The sequence below is a fragment of the Coregonus clupeaformis genome, unplaced genomic scaffold, assembly GCF_020615455.1.
Source record: "Coregonus clupeaformis isolate EN_2021a unplaced genomic scaffold, ASM2061545v1 scaf0222, whole genome shotgun sequence".
Classification (NCBI taxonomy): Eukaryota; Metazoa; Chordata; class Actinopteri; order Salmoniformes; family Salmonidae; genus Coregonus; species Coregonus clupeaformis.
The window spans coordinates 139,665-155,589 of record NW_025533677.1 but is presented as its reverse complement, the minus strand read 5'-3'; the positions used below and the strand labels follow the sequence as shown (position 1 = coordinate 155,589).

General features: G+C 43.0%; 1 protein-coding gene across 2 annotated transcripts in view; it reads left to right on the top strand.

Annotated features, from left to right (window-relative positions):
- The window catches only part of LOC121586735 (ankyrin repeat and IBR domain-containing protein 1), a 64,484-nt gene that overhangs the window by 31,079 nt on the left and 17,480 nt on the right, over positions 1–15,925 (top strand). For both annotated transcript variants that reach the window (XM_041903680.1, XM_041903681.1), the window contains exons 7-11: positions 3,388–3,476; positions 3,809–3,953; positions 4,842–5,008; positions 13,539–13,627; positions 15,087–15,217. In XM_041903680.1, the coding sequence (XP_041759614.1) occupies positions 3,388–3,476; positions 3,809–3,953; positions 4,842–5,008; positions 13,539–13,627; positions 15,087–15,217 (621 nt within the window). The remainder of the gene's footprint in view (positions 1–3,387; positions 3,477–3,808; positions 3,954–4,841; positions 5,009–13,538; positions 13,628–15,086; positions 15,218–15,925) is intronic.

Below are 15,925 nucleotides of genomic sequence, written 5' to 3'. Positions count from 1 at the left end.
GGAAGCCATGAGACAGTATTGAGACTTACTTCCAGTATCATGTGTCAGAGACAAGGAAAGGAAGGCATGAGACAGTATTGAGACACTCCCAGTATCATGTGTCAGAGACAAGGAAAAAAAGCCATAAAACAGTATTGAGACTTACTCCCAGTATCATATGTCAGAGACAAGGAAAGGAAGCCATGAGACAGTATTGAGACTTACTCCCAGTATCATGTCAGAGACAAGGAAAGGAAGCCATGAAACATTATTGAGACTTACTCCCAGTATCATGTGTCAGAGACAAGGAAAGGAAGCCATGAGACAGTATTGAGACTTACTCCCAGTATCATGTGTCAGAGACAAGGAAAGGAAGTCATGAGACAGTATTGAGACTTACTCCCAGTATCATGTGTCAGAGACAAGGAAAGGAAGCCATGAGACAGTATTGAGACTTACTCCCTGTATCAGGTGTCAGAGACAAGGAAAGGAAGCCATGAGACAGTATTGAGACTTACTCCCAGTTTCATGTGTCAGAGACAAGGAAAGGAAGCCATGAGACAGTATTGAGACTTACTCCCAGTATCATGTCAGAGACAAGGAAATTAAGCCATGAGACAATATTGAGACTTTCTCCCAGTTTCATGTGTCAGAGACGAGGAAAGGAAGCCATGAGACAGTATTGTATTGAGATTTACTCCCAGTATCATGTCAGAGACAAGGAAAGGAAGCCATGAGACAGTTTTGAGACTTACTCCCAGTATCATGACAGAGACAAGGAAAGGAAGCCATGAGACAGTATTGAGACTTACTCCCAGTATCATGTGTCAGAGACAAGGAAAGGAAGCCATGAGACAGTATTGAGACTTACTCCCAGTTTCATGTGTCAGAGACAAGGAAATGAAGCCATGAGACAGTATTGAGACTTACTCCCAGTATCATGTCAGAGACAAGGAAAGGAAGCCATGAGACAGTATTGAGACTTACTCCCAGATCATGTGTCAGAGACAAGGAAAGGAAGCCATGAGACAGTATTATATTGAGATTTACTCCCAATATCATGTCAGAGACAAGGAAAGGAAGCCATGAGACAGTATTGAGACTTACTCCCAGTATCATGTCAGAGACAAGGAAAGGAAGCCATGAGACAGTATCGAGACTTACTCCCAGTATCATGTGTCAGAGACAAGGAAAGGAAGCCATGAGACAGTATTGAGACTTACTCCAAGTATCATGTGTCAGAGACAAGGAAAGGAAGCCATGAGACAGTATTGAGACTTACTCCCAGTATCATGTCAGAGTCAAGGAAAGGAAGCCATGAGACAGTATTGAGACTTACTCCCAGTATCATGTGTCAGAGACAAGGAAAGGAAGCCATGAGACAGTTTTGAGACTTACTCCCAGTATCAGGTGTCAGAGACAAGGAAAGGAAGCCATGAGACAGTATTGAGACTTACTCCCAGTTTCATGTGTCAGAGACAAGGAAAGGAAGCCATGAGACAGTATTGAGACTTACTACCAGTATCATGTCAGAGACAAGGAAATGAAGCCATGAGACAATATTGAGACTTTCTCCCAGTTTCATGTGTCAGAGACGAGGAAAGGAAGCCATGAGACAGTATTGTATTGAGATTTACTCCCAGTATCATGTCAGAGACAAGGAAAGGAAGCCATGAGACAGTATTGAGACTTACTCCCAGTATCATGTCAGAGACAAGGAAAGGAAGCCATGAGACAGTATTGAGACTTACTCCCAGTATCATGTGTCAGAGACAAGGAAAGGAAGCCATGAGACAGTATTGAGACTTATTCCCAGTTTCATGTGTCAGTCAAGGAAAGAAAGCCATGAGACAGTATTGAGACTTACTCCCAGTATCATGTGTCAGAGACAAGGAAAGGAAGCCATGAGACAGTATTGAGACTTACTCCCAGTATTATGTGTCAGAGACAAGGAAAGGAAGCCATGAGACAGTATTGAGACTTACTCCCAGTTTCATGTGTCAGAGACAAGGAAAGAAAGCCACGAGACAGTATTGAGACTTACTCCCAGTATCATGTGTCAGAGACAAGGAAAGGAAGCCATAAAACAGTATTGAGACTTACTCACAGTTTCATGTGTCAGAGACAAGGAAAGGAAGCCATGAGACAGTATTGAGACTTACTCCCAGTATCATGTGTCAGAGACAAGGAAAGGAAGCCATGAGACAGTCTTGAGACTTACTCCCAGTATCATGTGTCAGAGACAAGGAAAGGAAGCCATAAGACAGTATTGAGACTTACTCACAGTTTCATGTGTCAGAGACAAGGAAAGGAAGCCATGAGACAGTATTGAGACTTACTCCCAGTATCATGTGTCAGAGACAAGGAAAGGAAGCCATGAGACAGTATTGAGACACTTCCATTATCATGTCAGAGACAAGGAAAAAAAGCCATGAGACAGTATTGAGACTTACTTCCAGTATCATATTGAGTCTCTAGTGCCTCTTGTGTTATGGCATGGTTCTACCAGACAACCTTGATTTGGAGAAAAACACACATCATCTCTGAGAGGAAACTGAACTAATAACAATTTCTGTCAGACTGAGATTTGACTTTATCAGCAAATCAACTCAGTGGAGGAGTAAACCAGTGAATAGCTAGGCCAGTCCTCAACCTAACTGTTAGGCTACACACTGTGTTGATTGACCAATTCTGTACTCAAGGGTCCTTTCTGAAGGTTTCAGTAGATGGGATTACAAGCTGCCTCTTTCAGAGATCAATACAGTCATTGTTGAGTTCCAGTGGGTTCCTCACAGTCCATTGTTCCTCTTCAGACTGTAGAACAAGGCAGCAGTGTGTGGAGTAGAGGATGCCTGGGCAATGCATTGTGTTTTATGGAATAGACATTTTGTCAAAAGAGATGATGATGATGATGATGGGCCTCAGGAAGATCTGCTCGGCTGTTCTCCACATCACAGATAGTCAAGTTTAAAAAGTGCATATGTTAATAAGAACTTCCTGTACACTGTTACACTGTAGCCAGATCCTCAAACTTATCCAAGCAGGATATTTGTTTTTTCAAATTGAATATGCACTAAACAGAATCTATAATATTGCCTGTCATTCTGTCAGTCTTGTGTGTTTTTTCCTGATGCTCTGACAATCTAATCAGCTATTGCATGTTTGTTAGTTTTGTCATTTATTTTGCTGTAAAGATACTTTGTAATTCCTGTCAAAATATGTGTTTCCTGTCATTCTCAGTTCTGTGTTGTATTCTCCCTGTGTCTTTGAAAGAAACTTATCTAAACATCTATTATGCCTATGTGGGCTGGGCATCCTTGAAGATGAATGACACTATAATAATACAATAAATCAATCAATCAATCTGTAAGCATCTTAGTTGTGTTCTTCTCCCTGTCTCTCTGACAGTGTGGGATCTGCATGTGCCCCGTGTCTATCTTCGAGGAACCAGTTGACATGTCATGTGGTCACGAGTTCTGCCGAGCCTGCTGGGAAGGGTGAGCTTATTCCTTCCATAAAACAGCTGCGTCCCAAATGGCACCCTATTCCCTACATAGTGCACTACTTTTGACCAGAGCCCTGTTCAAAAGAAGGGCACTACATGGGGAATAGGGTGCCATTTGAGATGCACACGTTTCTCTGTGGTTTCTTCATTGATTTGAACTTAGTTGGTTTTTCAAGGTGTAAGCGTGATTAATTGGACAATAGGGGAAGATAAACCACTAGTAGGATATTTAACCTTAAGCGTGTGTCTCTGTCTCTGTGTCTGTCTGTCCGTCTCTCTCTGTGTCTCTCTCTGTCTCTGTCTCTGTCTCTGTGTGTGTGTCAGGTTTCTGAATCTGAAGATCCAGGAAGGGGAGGCTCACAACATCTTCTGCCCGGCGTACGACTGCTTCCAGCTGGTTCCTGTGGAGGTCATAGAGAGTGTCGTCTCCAGAGAGATGGACAAGCGCTACCTGCAGTTCGACATCAAGGTACATGTAGACGCACATGCGCGCCACACACACACACAAGGAAGTACACAAGCTACACCAGCAGGCAGGCAAACTGAAAAGGAAGGAAGATGATTTATTTCTCATTGAATGTCAAAGCTGTATTCAGTTAAACATGTATTAGTAAGGAGGAGAGGAGACATCTACTGCTGTCCCTGACCCTGACCATATAACTATGAGACCGTACACACAGTCTCTGGTGGTTTTACATGGACAACAACAACGGAACTCCTGATCTATTCTGAGACTGACCTTAAGACATGACCTAACCTCTCCCTACCTACCTACATTGTCATGGAAACATCAAGTCTTATTGGGTGACATGGAGGCTGTGATTGGTTGGTATTTTCTGGGTCAGAGGTTAATGACTGACAGAGTGATTGGCTGGGAGGATTGCAGTTGGACCTGTGGTGCAGTCCAGTTTATAAATGAGTCAGGAGTCACGACCCTGGTGGAGAAGACTAAAACAAGTATAGGTGTATTCTGGATGAAAAGGGCCTGTATTCATAAAGCCTCTCAGAGTATCAGCGCTGATCTAGGATCAGGTCCATTCATTGTAATCTAAAAGGGGAAACTGATCCGAGCTCAACACTCCTACTCTGAGAAAACTTTATGCATACAGGCCCAGATCAGAAATGGTTGTTTTCCTATTTTTGGTGCTGACCCTAACAGCAGGCGGTGCTGACCCTAACAGTAGGCAGTGCTGACCCTAACAGCAGGCAGTGCTATAATGAACCCGCAGTCCTATGTGGCACAGATGTTGCAGTTTAGAAATGTTTCAGTTATATTGCAAAACACTGCTCTCTCTTCTTCAGTTCTGTAGCCAAATATTGATACTGTATTCATGTGTTTTAAATTTTTCCTCCCCAGGCGTTTGTGGAGAACAACCCAGCTATCCGCTGGTGTCCCAAGGCGGGGTGTGAGCGGGCGGTGCGTCTCTCATCCCAGGGTCCAGGTAGCAGCTCCTCTGACCCCTTCAGTCAACCCCTCCTCAGAGCTCCTGCTGTGGACTGTGGCAAGGGACATCTCTTCTGCTGGTCAGTTCTACTCTGATCTTCATACATCAGCTTATAAAGGTTTTTTAGAGAATTCATATAGTCTTCATAAGCACTACATAGACTGTGGCAAGGGACACCGTTTCCCTGGTCAGTACTGCTGCTCTGTGTTCCATAGGGGTCATTATATGTGATGCACTTGGAACAACAGCTTATAAAGACTTCATAGAGCATTGATCAAGTCTTCATAAGCATTACATGCATAGATCAGGGGCTATCTATCGACTGTGGCAGAGAACACCTCTTCTGCTGGTCAGTTCTGCTGTTGTCCACCGGGGCCATTACATGTGTTAAAATGTAAACTAACAACGGCTTAGAAAGGCTTTATAGAGCAGTACGTAGGCGCTTCACAGATCATTCATAGGCATTACATGCTGCGCTGCACTACACATCTCCTTTGTCAGCTGCTCTTTGTCAATAGGGAGAACATACAGATACTGCCATAAATATACATTTGTACATTTGCATTTTAAAATGTAAAGAATGTCTCTGCTGTCAAGACTTTATTTTCATGTAGGCTATGGTGCCCTGCAACATTCCATAACATACTTAGCATAACTTATTTAACCACTGTAGTTCTTCTCCTGCTATTAATGTCAACTCACCTGTTTCTCCTCAGAGAATAGGATTAGAATCTACAGGTATACGTTAGGGATTAGACCTACCTGTACTGTGGCCCTCCCCTCTCTCTCTGTCCCTCGCTAGCTCACAATGAAAGATGCAAGTGTTTCTGTTCTCGGAAGTACGGCAGCTAATCAGTCTCCTCCGTTCCAAAATGACTGAATCTCAACACTTCTTCCGCTAGGAATCGACTCCTTTATTTCTGCTAAATGTCTTGGTATTTAACAAATTTTAAAGTACCTTTTTAGGAGAGCGTGGTCTGCGCGCAGGCAGATCGAGATTATTTGATTGACAGTTCTGGTCCCCTAGTGATGGACGTTAGTCCCGCTTCAGAAACGGCATTCCTTAACAGACAAGTAAAATGCCCGTTCGGTCTCCAGAGAAGATGTACCCTTCCACACAAACAAACATGCCATAACCAAGGTGCTTTCAAGGGTATATGACTGCGGCAGATAACTTCGTTGTCCGGCCCTAGCAGTCATACAGGAGTAATAGGACTATTATTCTGTGTTGTGAATTGATGTGGGATTTTATATTTTCTTATCATTTTAACAGAAAATGTTTAAACGTTAAGAAAATTGTCAATTTGTCCCATCCCTAGTATACATGCCACTCTCTTCACACCTGGTTCAGCTTGCCATGGTTCAGCAGGCCATCAACCCTTAAGGAAGTTGGCTAAGAAAATATAATGTGTGCTTGCATGTTTCCAGCATCCCATTGTCTCTTTCTGCATGAGGTTTTTGAATGTGCGTGTGTGACTGTGTGTGCATACGTCCCCATTGCTATAAGTGTGTGTACACATTCTCATCTAGTCTGTGTTCATATTGGTCTCTGTGTACTGGGCCTGGCTGGCATGGGAGCAGGCAGAGAGTGGTACCACCTCTGGCGCTCTACCTTCTGTCCCTACCAACAGGGTTGGGCCGTATCCAGATTTTCTTATCGCGATACCGTCCTTCTAGCATCCCGGGATTTAGGGTATTACCGACTTAGTACACAAGGGGGCGCCAAAAAAGAAAAGCCCATTGGGCGTCTATTACCAGAATGCTAACAAAATTAGCACAAGTAATAGCGAATTTGTAAAGAGTTTCAATGGAGGCTGCTAGCTAAACATGCTAATGAGCACAAATGAAAATAAGCGAATTGCAAAGACGCATAAAGTTATACATATACAGTGGGGAGAACAAGTATTTGATACACTGCCGATTTTGCAGGTTTTCCTACTTACAAAGCATGTAGAGGTCTGTAATATTTATCATAGGTACACTTCAACTGTGAGAGACGGAATCTAAAACAAAAATCCAGGAAATCACATTGTATGATTTTTAAGTAATTAATTTGCATTTTATTGCATGACATAAGTATTTGATCACCTACCAACCAGTAAGAATTCCGGCTCTCACAGACCTGTTCGTTTTTCTTTAAGAAGCCCTCCTGTTCTCCACTCATTACCTACATTAACTGCACCTGTTTGAACTCATTACCTGTATAAAAGAGACCTGTCCACACACTCAATCAAACAGACTCCAACCTCTCCACAATGGCCAAGACCAGAGAGCTGTGTAAGGACATCAGGGATAAAATTGTAGACCTGCACAAGGCTGGGATGGGCTACAGGACAATAGACAAGCAGCTTGGTGAGAAGGCAACAACTGTTGGCGCAATTATTAGAAAATGGAAGAAGTTCAAGATGACGGTCAATCACCCTCGGTCTGGCGCTCCATGCAAGATCTCACCTCGTGGGGCATCAATGATCATGAGGAAGGTGAGGGATCAGCCCAGAACTACACGGCAGGACCTGGTCAATGACCTGAAGAGAGCTGGGACCACAGTCTTAAAGAAAACCATTAGTAACACACTACGCCGTCATGGATTAAAATCCTGCAGTGCACACAAGGTCCCCCTGCTCAAGCCAGCGCATGTCCAGGCCCGTCTGAAGTTTGCCAATGACCATCTGGATGATCCAGAGGAGGAATGGGAGAAGGTCATGTGGTCTGATGAGACAAAAATAGAGCTTTTTGGTCTAAACTCCACTCGCCATGTTTGGAGGAAGAAGAAGGATGAGTACAACCCCAAGAACACCATCCCAACCGTGAAGCATGGATGTGGAAACATCATTCTTTGGGGATGCTTTTCTGCAAAGGGGACAGGACGACTGCACCGTATTGAGGGGAGGATGGATGGGGCCATGTATCGCGAGATCTTGGCCAACAACCTCCTTCCCTCAGTAAGAGCATTGAAGATGGGTCGTGGCTGGGTCTTCCAGCATGACAACGACTCGAAACACACAGCCAGGGCAACCAAGGAGTGGCTCCGTAAGAAGCATCACAAGGTCCTGGAGTGGCCTAGCCAGTCTCCAGACCTGAACCCAATAGAAAATCTTTGGAGGGAGCTGAAAGTCCGTATTGCCCAGCGACAGCCCCGAAACCTGAAGGATCTGGAGAAGGTCTGTATGGAGGAGTGGGCCAAAATCCCTGCTGCAGTGTGTGCAAACCTGGTCAAGACCTACAGGAAACGTATGATCTCTGTAATTGCAAACAAAGGTTTCTGTACCAAATATTAAGTTCTGCTTTTCTGATGTATCAAATACTTATGTCATGCAATAAAATGCAAATTAATTACTTAAAAATCATACAATGTGATTTCCTGGATTTTTGTTTTAGATTCCGTCTCTCACAGTTGAAGTGTACCTATGATAGAAATGACAGACCTCTACATGCTTTGTAAGTAGGAAAACCTGCAAAATCGGCAGTGTATCAAATACTTGTTCTCCCCACTGTATAGTAGAGAACCAATATGGATTTTTTGCGGGTCAAGGAGGCAGATGGCCGATATTTTAGGCCGATATTCAATATCATTCAATTAGAATGCCAGACCCATGGGGTGGCGCACAATTGGCCCAGTGTCGTCCAGGGTAGGGGAGGGAATGGCCGGCAGGGATGTAGCTCAGTGGGTAGAGCATGGTGTTTGCAACGCCAGGGTTGTAGGTTCGATTCCCACGGGAGGCCAGTATAAAAAATTAATAATGTATGCACTCACTAACTGTAAGTCGCTCTGGATAAGAGCGTCTGCTAAATGACTAAAATAAATAAAATAAAATAAATAAATAGGGTCAAGAGAGGGGAGGGTCAAGAGAGAGGGTGATAGGGGATAGTCTAGACAGTAGATCCGGGACAAGGTAGCAAGGTAGACAAAGTTATCCCCGGACAGGGCCAACCAGGCAGGATATAACCCCACCCACTTTGTCAAGCACAGCCCCCACACAACTAAAGGGATATCAACAGGCCACTAACTTACTACCCTGTCAAAGACTCCAGCCACCCTAGTCATAGACTGTTCTCTCTGCTACCGCACGGCAAGCGGTACCGGAGCGCCAAGTCTATAACCAAAAGGCTCCTTAACAGCTTCTACCCCCAAACCATAAGACTGCTGAACAATTAATCAAATGGCCACCCGGAACCCCCCCCCTTTGTTTTTACACTTCTGCCACTCGCTGTTTATTATCTATGCATAGTCACTTTAAGCCTACCTACATGTTCAAACTACCTCGACTAACCTGTACCCCCGCACATTGACTCGGTATCGGTACCCCTTGTATATAGCCTCGTTATTGTTATTTTATTGTGTTACTTTTTATTTTATTTTTTACTTTATTTTATTTAGTCAATATTTTCTTAACTCTATTTCTTCAACTGCATTGTTGGTTAAGGGCTTGTAAGTAAGCATTTCACGGTAAGGTCTACACCTGTTGTATTCTGCTCATGTGACAAATAAGATTTGATTTGATTTGAGACGAGGCCGATTATAGCCTACGAAGATCTCCCCAACCGCACGTGCCCAAGGACAGAAAGGATGGGAGAGCTTGAGCAATCCAGTGACTCAGCCCCCGTAATAGGGTCAGAGGGAGATAATCCAAGTGGAGAGAGGGGAACTGGCCAGGCAGAGACAGCAAGGGTGGTTCGTCACTCCAGTGCCTTGCCGTTGACCTTCACACCCCTGGGCAACACTACACTCAATCATAGCACCTACTGAAGAGATGAGTCTTCAGTAAAGACTTGTGACCGAGTCTGCGTTTCTCACATGGATAGGCATACCATTTCATAAACATGTAGCTCTATAGGAGAAAGCCCTGCCTCCAGCTGTTTGCTTAGAAATTCTAGGAACAATAAAGAGGCCTGCATCTTGTGACCGTAGCGTAGGTGTAGGTATGTACGGCAGGACCAAATCAGAGAGATGGGTAGGAGCAAGTCCATGTAATACTTTGTAGGTTAGCAGTAAAACCTTGAAATCAGCCCTAGCCTTAACAGGAAGCCAGTATCAAAAATACATTTAGGATTGTTTGTATTCTCCTCAATCAGGTTGGAAAAGTAGGCTGATCTGGCAGCAGTAAGGATATTGCATGGTATCTTTCCAAGCTAGTCGGAAGACTTCCAATTTGGTGGAGTGCCATTTCCGTTCCAATTTTCTGGAAGCTTGCTTCAGGGCTCTGGTATTTTCTGTATACAAGGGAGCTGGTTTCTTGTGACACGTTTTTTGTTTTTAGTGGTGCAACTGCATCCAGGATTTTACGCAAGGTTACGTTTAGATCCTCGGTTAGGTGGTTAACTGATTTTTGTACTCCGACGTCCTTGGGTAGGTGGAGGGAGTGTGGAAGGGCATCTAGGAATCTTTTGGTTGTCTGAGAATTTATAGCGCAGCTTTTGATAATCCTTGGTTGGGGTCAAAGCAAATTATTTGTTGCGATTGCAAACGTAATAAGATGGTGGTCCGATAGTCCAGGATTAAGTTGAATCAGGAAAGTTACAACTGGGGTTGAATTGAAAACCTACAGGAGGGTAGCACTCCAGGACCAGGGTTGGAGAGCCCTGTCCTATCTGATATCTTAGCAACATGTTTATCTAGCCAGCTAGCTAGCATAGTAGCTTATATAGCTAGCTAGATAACACCACAGATGAAAGGGTTAGATATCATAATCTTTGATAGTAGCTTATATAGCTAGCTAGATAACACCACAGATGAAAGGGTTAGATATCATAATATTTGGTAGTTGCTAATATAGCTAGCTAGATAACACCCCAGAGGAAAGGGTTAGTTATCATAATCTTTGATGGTAGCTAATATAGCTAGCTAGATAACACCACAGATGAAAGGGTTAGTTATCATAATCTTTGCTAACAGGTCACATAGCTACTATATCTGCTTAGCTAGCTAGCTAGCTTATTGCATGCATGTCCGGGCATGTCGACACAAGCCTTATTATTAGTGAACTAAACTAATATTTGCAACAGGAGTTCGATTTTGGTCACTAGGGCAATGGGCCTGCTTGGAGAAGACGGGGGAGGAGCAGACGGGCCGAGAACGGAGAAGAGAAAAAAATGCAAGGAAATCAAAAGATAGCAGTGGCAGCTGTACAGATAACTCATCCAAAGGGCTTTGACATCTTAAACACGGCAGAAAGCGAACACAATATGATGCCTTATTAATTCAGCCACTTACTTAGATAACTAGCAAGTAAAATCTAGGGGTCGCGTTAATGCAGAATTCTTTGTTTTTCATGCAGGAAAAATAGATAAAACGCATAAGAAATGTCTTGTTGAGTTTTGGAAACGCAGATGTAAAATACTTCTTATTGTAATTTCTGCTCAGCAACAGACTGTTGTGCTTCAATTGCACTTCTCCACTCGGGTGAGAATTCACACAAACGGGCATTCTATCAGCAGACAGCCTCTCCGTGTAGCCAGCTTACTTTTCTGTGGTAAAATGCAAGATTAACTTTAAGCAAAACATTAGGAAATGTAGCTGGCTACATTCTTTCTATGATAAATATTAGAAATATGATGGCTATGCATAGTTTTACAATAAAAATACTTTTATTTTTCATTGTAAGGTCATTTACTTGTGTGGTTGCCACTCAAATAGCGTTGCACGTCCCTGATCACTCTATTGAAGCAAAAATACACTGTTGACTTTCAATATAAAATACGATCCCTGTCAATACACAGCTGGACTCACCTGCTCCCGCTTTCTCCTGTTGTGCTATTTACAAACAAACACGAGACTGGCTCAACTGTTCTGGGGAACAACGGTAAGATTCATAATGTAAAATAATGTGACGGGTGAAATGAAGAACGCGATCTGCTGTATCTCCTAACGTATTGCACAAGTTGACTGCAGGGATTTACTTAAAAAGTAGCTACAAATATAAACGTTTAGTTTCAACGGTATTGAAAAAGCATCCCGTGGCTATTTCCGAATACCCCGGTATATGGTATATATTGTATACATCCCAAGCCTACCGACCAACACAACCATGGCCCAGCCCTGGCCCTGCTCAACATATCCCCAGGTTCCCAGTGATGCCATGACCCTCCCAATACATCCTCACGCATCAATGCCCTCTCCTCCTCCACCAGTGAAAAACACTGCTGCTTTCAGCCATCACCCAGACAATTATAAAGTAATGTTCTTGTCCCTTATAATGCAGTTCTGCTGGGGAACATCAGTGTTATCAAACACATAGCATTTTTAAAATATATATACAGGTAACTGCCAAAATGTGGTCCTCTGTAGCTCAACTGGTAGAGCACGGCGCTTGTAACGCCAGGGTAGTGGGTTCGATCCCCGGGACCACCCATACGTAAAAATGTATGCACGCTTGACTGTAAGTCGCTTTGGATAAAAGCGTCTGCTAAATGGCATATTAAATTATTGTTATATTATATTATTATTTATTATATTATATTATTATTATAAAATAAAGGAAACACCAACATAAAGTGTCTTAAGAGAGCGTTGGGCCACCACGAGCCACCAGAACAGCTTCAATGCACCTTGGCATAGATTCTACAACTGTCTGGAACTCTATTGGAGGGATGCGACACCGTTCTTCCACGAGAAATTCCATCATTTGGTTGATGGTGGTGGAAAATGCTGTTTCAGGCGCCGCTCCAGAATCTCCCATAAGTGTTCAATTGGGTTGAGATCTGGTGTCACACACATACACACACACACACACACACACACACACACACACACACACACACACACACACACACACACACACACACCCTTTAAGCACCCCATGCTCCTTCGAGACCCCTCTTTCAAAGTCACTGAGATCTCTTCTAGCCATGGTAGTCAAAATAAGGGGCAACTGGGCATTTTTATACATGACCCTAACATGATGTGGAAGCACCTGCTTTCAATATACTTTGTATCCCTCATTTACTCAAGTATTTTCTTTATTTTGCCAGTCACCTGTATATATTTATTCAGGTAAAACATTTTTATATGTATTTCAAGTTATTACACATTTCATGATTTAGAATTTCAGATTACTTCATACAATTACATACATTTAGATGGGTCGGGTACATTCAAGGTCAAGGACATTTTTACATTGTTCAAAGGCAGTGTTTCTCAAATCTGGTCCAGGGGACCCAACGGGGCGCACCCCCCCAGCCCCACCCCCACCCCCACACCCCCAGCCCCACCCCCACACACCCCCAGCCCCACCCCCACACACCCAACCCCAGTGATATGTTTGACGATGAGTTGAATAGAGCTAGGGATCTCAAAGCATTTTGATTCTGCATTCTATCCTGTCTATTCATTGTCTGTTTGTAAACACATGCATCACTTAGATTAGTAGTAGAAGAAGTAACTGTTCTCTTATCTTCTTAGAACACAAAGATGTTCCATACTGCATTCTATGGTCTGCTACTTTCATGTCTGTGGTATCTGAGTAATGCATGGGTTGTGTTCCCAGACAGAACATTTATAGACAAGTGGTATAAGGAGTATGACGTGTCTGGAGGGTAAACTCTACTGTCTGTGTCTGTCTGAAGTGTTATCATAAGTGGGGTAAACCAACACCATGTCTGTCTGTCTCCAGGGAGTGCCAGGGAGAAGCCCATGAACCATGTGACTGCCAGACATGGAAGATGTGGCTGGCTAAAGTTACTGAGATGAGACCCCAAGAATGTAAGCACCTCTACTATGAATGTATTCGTTTTCTAAAGAAAACCAGTATACTTCTTAATCTGTTGTTGTTGTGCGTCTCTTTCTCTTTCACCTCTGAAGACTGTTGATACCCCTTCACACACTGTGGCTTCTGGCCTTCTGCAGTTACACATTACAACATTCTACCTGTGCCTTTTGACTGAAGCAGAAATATTTATGAGAGCAGTTTAGTCACCCAAACAGCTTCCTACTGAGGGAGCCAAAAGCCCAAATGTTTGTTTCTGTGTGATGATATGGACACGCTGCCTTAACAGATATCAAATAAACTCAAAACAAATGCAGCTGTATCAGGTCAGTGCTGCTAGGCTTGATATCTAGCATCCATTGATGGACCGTTCAGTTCACGGACTCAAGTCCTTGTCTGTGTCTCAAACACCACCCCTATTCCCTATATAGAGCACTACTTTTGACCAGAGCCTATATAGTGAATAGGGCGCAATTTGGGACTCAGTCCTGCTCACATCACCACTTCAGATGCTAGCTACAGACAACACTAGGTTTCAGATGCTAGCTACAGATAACACTAGGTTTCAGATGCTAGCTACAGACAACACTAGGTTTCAGATGCTAGCTACAGACAACACTAGGTTTCAGATGCTTGCTACAGACAACACTAGGTTTCAGATGCTATCTACAGATAACACTAGGTGTCAGATGCTGGCTACAGATAACACTAGGTGTCAGATGCTATCTACAGACAACACTAGGTTTCAGATGCTAGCTACAGATAACACTAGGTTTCAGATGCTATCTACAGACAACACTAGGTTTCAGATGCTATCTACAGATAACACTAGGTTTCAGATGCTATCTACAGATAACACTAGGTTTCAGATACTATCTACAGATAACACTAGGTTTCAGATGCTAGCTACAGATAACACTAGGTTTCAGATGCTAGCTACAGATAACATTAGGTTTCAGATGCTAGCTACAGATAACACTAGGTTTCAGATGCTAGCTACAGACAACACTAGGTTTCAGATGCTAGCTACAGACAACACTAGGTTTCAGGCAGGAATAAAAGTAGTTATTGTTGTGCTTTAAACCATTCTCCCCATGTGCTTTTGTTCTGGTTTTAAAAGCTGTCACGGTTCCATTCTGTTCAGTCAGTGGTTTTCTCAAATGGCACCCTATTCCCTACATAGTGTACTACTTTTGACCATAACCCCTATTTGCCCTGGTCTAAAGTAGTGCACTATATAGGGAATAGGGTGCCATTTGGGATGCGGCTAGAGAATAAAGGCGCAGTGTTTCAAAAGCAGCGATTACCGTCAGCGTGAATGGGCTATTAGAGAGAACAAACACACACACACGCTGTAGGTTGTAAGAACACTACCACTTTTTCCTCTCTGACTCCTGAGCTGTGGAATATGCCATGTTCAGTTAGTGGTCTGTTGTGTTGTTGTTTTCTGGGAAGTGGCTGGTGTGAGTGAAGCCTATGAAGATGCAGCCAACTGCTTGTGGTTACTCACAAACGCCAAACCCTGCGCCAACTGCAAGTCCCCTATTCAGAAGAACGAAGGCTGCAACCACATGCAGTGTGCTAAGGTAGGTAGGCCATAGTGTCCCAAATGGCACCTCACTCCCTATATAGTGCACTACTTTTGACCAGAGTCTGTGGGCCCTGTTCAGAAGTAGTGCACTAAATAGGGAATGGGGTGCCATTTGGGAGGTCATCAGAGTTGGGAGGATATCAAACTGAGGAATGTTATAATGTTAGATACGCCAGAGAATGTATTTGAGACCTAGAGTTATCTGGAAAATGCTGTTTTGCTATGGTCAGGGAAAGTAGGGCAACTCTGTGATGGTGTGGAGCTCTAAGGGTCTAATCATGTTCAACCCTCTGAAACTCTTTCTCTTTATATACAGTGCCTTCAGAAAGCATTCATACCTCTTGACTTATTTCACATTTTGTTGTGTTACAGCCTGAATTCAAAATGGATTAAATATATATTTTTCTCACCCATCTACACACAATACCCCTTAATGACAACGTGAAAATATGTTTTTAGAAATATTTGCAAATTGATTGAAAATGAAATACAGAAATATCTCATTTACATACAGTATCAGTCAAACGTTTGGACACACATACTCATTCCAGGGTTTTTCTTTATTTTTACTATTTTCTACATTGTAGAATAATAGTGAAGACATCAAAACTATGAAATAACACATATGGAATCATGTAGTAACCAAAAAAGTGTTAAACAATTCAAAATATATTTTATATTTGAGATTCTTCAAATAGGAACA